The sequence below is a fragment of the Pipra filicauda genome, unplaced genomic scaffold, assembly GCF_003945595.2.
Source record: "Pipra filicauda isolate LSUMZ 115617 unplaced genomic scaffold, ASM394559v2 scaffold81_size6448238_pilon, whole genome shotgun sequence".
Taxonomy (NCBI): domain Eukaryota; kingdom Metazoa; phylum Chordata; class Aves; order Passeriformes; family Pipridae; genus Pipra; species Pipra filicauda.
Genome location: NW_024104998.1, coordinates 6,279,556 through 6,285,555, shown reverse-complemented (window position 1 = coordinate 6,285,555; position 6,000 = coordinate 6,279,556). Strand labels below are relative to the sequence as shown.

Below are 6,000 nucleotides of genomic sequence, written 5' to 3'. Positions count from 1 at the left end.
AACAGATTTGCACAAAGGCAGGAGGAGGAAAAAAACGGTACTTACAGGAACAGCTTCGCTCCCTCCCCTCTGGACACGGCGAGGCAGCACTCAGGAGCAATTCAGTGCCGTCCTTTTGGATCTCTGCTTCAAGGCAGGAAGAGCTGGACATTCCTACCAGCCTCCACTGCTCACAGAGGTTGGATAATGCCCAGAGTGGCTGCACAAGCTGCAGAGGGTGGGCAGCAGCCAGGTGCAAAGGATACACCTTGATGGGTGAAGGGACAGGTGCTGCCAATCCTCTCCTCGCCTCACCCTTCTGCTGCTTGTTTTCATGGAATCACACATGATTTGGGTTGGAAGGGACCTTAAAGCTCCAGTTTCCTCCCTCCTGCCGTGGGCAGGGACACCTTCCACTACACCAGGTTGCTCCAAGCCCCATCCAACCTGGCCTGGAGGTTTTTTGTGCTGAGATTATCCTTTTCTACACAGTGACCTGGCAAACAGAGTCAGCAGTCCATGGCAATCTTGTCCAAAAAGTACATGTATTTAATAATGATACCAAATACAGTTTTTTCCCCCCTGGAATTTCCACCACGGCATTTCAGGAAGTCCCTTCTGTGGTCACTGCAGTTGGACTGTACAGAACTACTGTCTATGCTGGATACATGGTTATGTTTTAGCAGTGTAGTACTCATATATTCTCTATAAATATAATAAAAGATTTAACATTTGCTTTCATTCTGATTCTTACACATATTTACTGGGTCTTCACAAAAAATACAGGTCTCTTTCCTGCCTCCCCCAACCTTTTTATTGGGTTCCAAATAAACCTGAGTTTGCAATTCAAGTCAGCATCTGCCATCTGTTCAGGTACGTGAGTCTGGCACACAAAAAAGGTGGGATTTCAGTGGTCCCTGATCCCAGTGGTCTCTGATCTCAGTGGTCCCTGATCTCAGTGGTCTCTGCTCGCTGCCTTTGCAGCACAGACATGTTCTTAGCACGAAGGAAATGACAATGCTTTGACGTTTCTAAATGAAAAGAGCTAAAACGGACCCCCCTGGGATGCACAGGTGCTCTGTACAAACAGAATACAACATTTTTTGATGTGAAAATGAATATGATTATTTCAGGGCTGTCTTTCTCATCCTTTTGGGATGCAGATTTTGGTGCAAGGCCCGTGTTATGCTGCAAACCAGGAACACGTGCTCAGCTGTGGGATCTGCTGGGGACCTCCTCCCCTGCCTCTGCCCCAGCCCCTGAACATCTTACTCTTGAAACTGGAAGGAAAACACCTCAAAGAGGGGTAACTCTCACTCTCAGCATCTGCCTGGACACCAAACCAAGGGGACAACAAAATTGTTTGCAAAAATATGGTTGTAAATAGGGCTAAACCTTCTAATTTATAGGAAATGGGGCTGAAGACAAAAACAGAACCAAAAAAAAATGTTGCCAACCTCTCAGATATATTGTTTACTTAGAAAAACATGACCAGTACACAAGGACATGGTGTCTCTTAAGAAAGTTTATCTTCACTGCTCATGACAACACCCAATTTTTGGTAACCACTGCATTACCAATCCTGGAGTATAAAACAACCTTGGTACAGGTTCATGTGTCCTTTATTAGTCATTTTAATTCATTGCAGTCTCTCAGAGAAGCCTTCAGGTGTGTCCAAAGCTGCCTTGCTGTAACAGGGGCTACTGCAGGTGTGGGCTGGGTTGTTCAAACACAGCCTTCTGCAATCTGGATTTCTGTTTGAAGCATCTTTTTGCAAACTCATCATATGAAAGGAACAGGCCTTTAGTGAGGTGAATTTCCACACGACGACACTTGTTTTTAAATAATCCTCTTTCTTGCAAGTGAGGGGATTAAATCAGTGGGGTTTTTCAGGGAAAAAAAATTACTCTGTTTTTAGCTCCTTTATGTAACCAACAGTAAAATCTGCTTTGACTTCCAACATTCCCACTTCTTCTGAACGTTCAGATCACTTGTGTCTTCATTCAAGCTCAAAGCACCTTCATCTCCTCGGCAGTGCTCGTCAGCGAGCTGACTTTGGACAGAGTACCTGCAGTTTCTCCCCTTGCCCACCCCGTGACCAATGCCTGGAGCAGTGCCACAGGCAGGAGGAGCAGGGACAGTCTTACCACAGATCCTGGACGGGACTGGCATTCCTGGCACCACACAGATCACCTTGAGGAACCAAACCCTCGGCGCCTCCAACACCAGGTGAGAGCTGTGAAAATACACACTCACGTGGCTCTTTCAGGACATGTGTTACTGTACAGTCGGGTGCCAAATGCTAATATTTCTTAACAGCACGAGCAGAGCCCTTTTCTTTCAACTTCAATATGTAGGACAACGCCTTCCTTACGAGCAAACCTCTGGTTTCCTGCTGGAGCACTGGGGTGTGTTCCGCAGCGACAGTAACATGCCTGTGGCTTTCCCTTCTTGTTTAAAGTGGAAAAAGGTGAGATCCCAGAGCAGAGCAGAGCAAATCCCGGGATGTCAGGCTAGCACTGGCCGCTGACAGCATCTGCTGCGTTGAAGGAGATCTGGGTGGGGCTCATCTGCTGCAGCTGAGGCATCCTGGCCTCCAGCGGCTTCTCGCTGGCCGACTGCATCGTCTGGCTCCTCTTCCTCAGCATCTGTCCGATCCCCATCATGGGGAACCTGCCCCTGCTTTTCACACAGTTGGGGCTGCCCAGGGGGTTGTTGGACACCAGCTGGGTGGGGGACACGGCTTCTTCCTTCGCCGGATACGCTTTTTCCTCGTAGGTGAAAGAGACCTGGGTGGGGTGGATGGGGGACGTGCTCCCTGGGGGGAAAAGCGGGGACAGTGTCCTTTCACTGGAGCTTTTGTAGGGGAAATTCATTGGGGAGCCTAAAATTCTGTACTGGTGAGAGGGGGAAACCTGGTCTATTTGGTCCTCTCTGTCAACTGACTCGAAGGAGTGCACAATGTTGAGGATGAGGGGGGAGTCCTTGGCTCGGCCCCCGCTCCGGGCCGGCTCCTGCTGCGGGGGAGATTCCTGCCTCTTGAGGAGCCGAGGGGTCCTGGGGGGCGGCTGCTGGACCTCGAGGTACTCCAGGGAGCTGGAAGTGACACAGCCTGTCTTGGTCGCCAGAGGTTCGTGGAAAGGGCTCACCCCCCCGCTGGAGTCTGCAAAGCAATCGGAGAGGGAACCAGGAGAGTGGGTTGGAGTTACTGGCACTGCCTTCCCTGACAGGCAGGTCTCACATCCCCTGGGACACACTGCACAGGAGCCTGACATGCACCAGCCACCACAAGCTCTTGGGGACACACACTCAGAACCTCATTGCCTGACTTAGGGACACACTCAGAACCCAAGTCCCTGACCCTCACTCAATACTTACGCTGTTGTTCCATGGGAAATTCATCTGCCACCTCCCTCAAAGGCAGCAGGAGAGCTTAAACTGAGTGGGACAAGGACTTGAAAAGGAAAACCACAGGTGTCTTCAGCTGTTTGTATTAATTATATCCTCTAAGGCCACGCCTGACAAACCTCACGTTTCTCCTCTCTTAGCACAAAACTTTGCCTGGCTCTTACTGGATCTGTGTCCTGTATTCGCTGCCATACCTAGAGACACAGTGAGTTAATCCCTGGTGTCTTTCCTTGCATTTTGGAACAGAATCTGCTCTTGGTTTCACACATGTAAATATGGAGTAGCTGCACTGGCCAGATTCAGGCTGCTAGAGTTGGAGCAGATTTGCTGCAACGACTTCAGCAAGAACCTTCCTCTAGCAAGGACCGAAAATAAATGGAACAATCTTTGCAGGATTTGGCCCAGTAAAACAAAGCAGCTTGTGGAGAAGATCTGCCCAGTTTCTACAGGATGCTGGCACTGGCTCATGCCAAGCACATTTTGCTGCCTTTATGGAAAGCTGTCCAAGGAGCCTGATTGCCAGGTCCCCCTAATTGAATTAACCAGCAGTTAATCACTGTCTGTGAGTTCCCTCAAACCACCTAAAAGGTACCTCAAATAATTTAAGTCTGCCAGCCCTCAGGTCACAGCCACAAATCTCACATGTATTTCCTGTGAAGGGATGGTCTCATCAGGGGTTGAGACCTGAATGGATGAACAAGATGGAATCTCACACTCAAGAGTTGTCTGGCAAAAGCAGACCAAGGTTAATCTGACCAGTCTCTTTCTAAAACCGGTCAAAGTTATTTGACCACTTCATTTAAGATGTGTCAAAATATGGTTTCTATAAAAGAAATGCTTTAGCTGAGATCTGAATGATTTTCGGGTTTCAGATCAAAAAAGCAGGGAGAAACCTAAAGAGGAACAAAACCTAATAAGTTGACTTCCCTCTGTGCCTTCCTCCCAAAAGGGACAACAAATGGGAGCAAAATGGGCTTTTTTTTTTTTTTTTTTTTTTTTTACATTTTTCACAGGAAGTATGTCCCATTTCTGACCAGCTCTCTGGACTCCTCCTACCTTGCAGCAGAGGTGCCTCTGCTGCCACAAAAACACCATTTGGACCTATTTTTTTTTTCAGGTTGACAGCACCAAATGATGAATTATGAAGTCATGAGGACGAGCATGAAACCACCATGAGCCACCACTCTAAATAACCCCCTAACACCACAGCAAACGCTTTACATCACTCTATTTCCCCGCACTGCTCTGTAGTGATCACCCCTTATTTAGTTCCTTATTTAACAACCAGCCACATCCCCTTCCTGCTCCTCAAGGTCTCCCATCCATGTGTGCACTACCAACACTCCCCTTTCCCTCTGCTCCTTTCTCCTCCTGTCAGGAGCTCTCACCCATGCCTCCCACCCTGTGTGATTAATGGTCTCCTCTGGCTATCACGTTTTCTCCTTTCCCTGCTCATGTTTTTTCCCCTCCTTTTGCTGCCTGAAATGTGCTGAGCTTGCCAGTCCCACCTGCCTTTCCCCTTTCTCCATCATCAGCTGCTGCCCACTGCTTCTCCCAGGGATGCCACTGCTACTGGCACATCCTCAGGGTCAGGGATTCTCCCGTGCTGCTCCTCAGCCCCCTCTGAGGAAAACACATTCTCTGGTAGGAAGAAGCTTGTCTACCAGCTCTGGTTTGTCAGTGATCTGGGGTGGGTGTTGATGCTTTCAAAACACCAGTGTGAGTGCAGATGATTTGGTGTAAAAAAGAAAGCTTTTTTTAAAGCACTGCAGGAACTCTGTCAAACACGAGGAGAAGCAAAAGTGAGGGCTCATGACTGCTGAGCACTGTTCAGGACGTTTTGCTCCACGTTTGACGACATTATCCAGTCCTTTCCCACACCAGCTCCTGAGCTGACAGCAGCGCAAGCCCATTTTTACTCACAAACACACAACACACACAGGACAGGCTCATTAACGCTCATTAACACTCATTAACATGCTCACAGGGACGAACCACAGGCGTTTCTGCCACCGACCTTTCTCGGGAGCCCCGACCTTGGCGCCTTTCCGGTCCTTCAGCAGAGCCTTGGTGTTCTGGATCTGTGAGACAAGACAGGAAGAAGGCTGTCTATATGAAACTGGACTTTTCTCAGTTTTCTTTGGGGGCTGATGGTGAAGAATCTCCCCTTTCTTTTCTCGTTCTTTGGGTTTTTTGTCCTTTAAGTTGTAAAACAAACAAGAACAGTTGGGTTTATTCAGTGAGGCACAAGCACTCCGCTTACCCAAGCTGGATTAAGAACTTCACATTTACAAGCAACTTATCCTGACTACTCAGAATAACTAAATCTTCCACGTCTCATTTTTCTCTGACACGATTTCATGGCTCCCATCTGCTCTGACATCCGGGCAGTGAGAAAGACGGCTTTGGAAAATTAAAGGAAAAGGGAAGTTTTCTCTTCAGAGGACATTTGTCCTCACTGGAGGAAGCAGATACAGGTGTGTGCTCCTCCATATCTGAAATACCCTATTTAAGCACCAAAAAAGGTCTTTGATTTCTCCTTATTCCACTTCCTCTGACATTTAAAAAGGTGAGCTGCTGAGCTTTAAATAAGTTTAAACTCTTTAAATAATT

At 48.0% G+C, this 6,000-nt stretch overlaps 1 protein-coding gene across 1 annotated transcript in view; it reads right to left on the bottom strand.

Annotated features, from left to right (window-relative positions):
* Window positions 1–505: 505 nt before the first annotated feature.
* The window catches only part of HUNK (hormonally up-regulated Neu-associated kinase), a 46,106-nt gene continuing 40,611 nt past the window's right edge, over window positions 506–6,000 (bottom strand). Inside the window, exons 9-10 of the mRNA XM_027715403.2 lie at window positions 5,405–5,468; window positions 506–3,142 (exon numbers count right to left, since the gene is read on the bottom strand). Coding sequence (XP_027571204.1) covers window positions 2,493–3,142; window positions 5,405–5,468 — 714 coding nt within the window. The 3' untranslated portion in view covers window positions 506–2,492. The remainder of the gene's footprint in view (window positions 3,143–5,404; window positions 5,469–6,000) is intronic.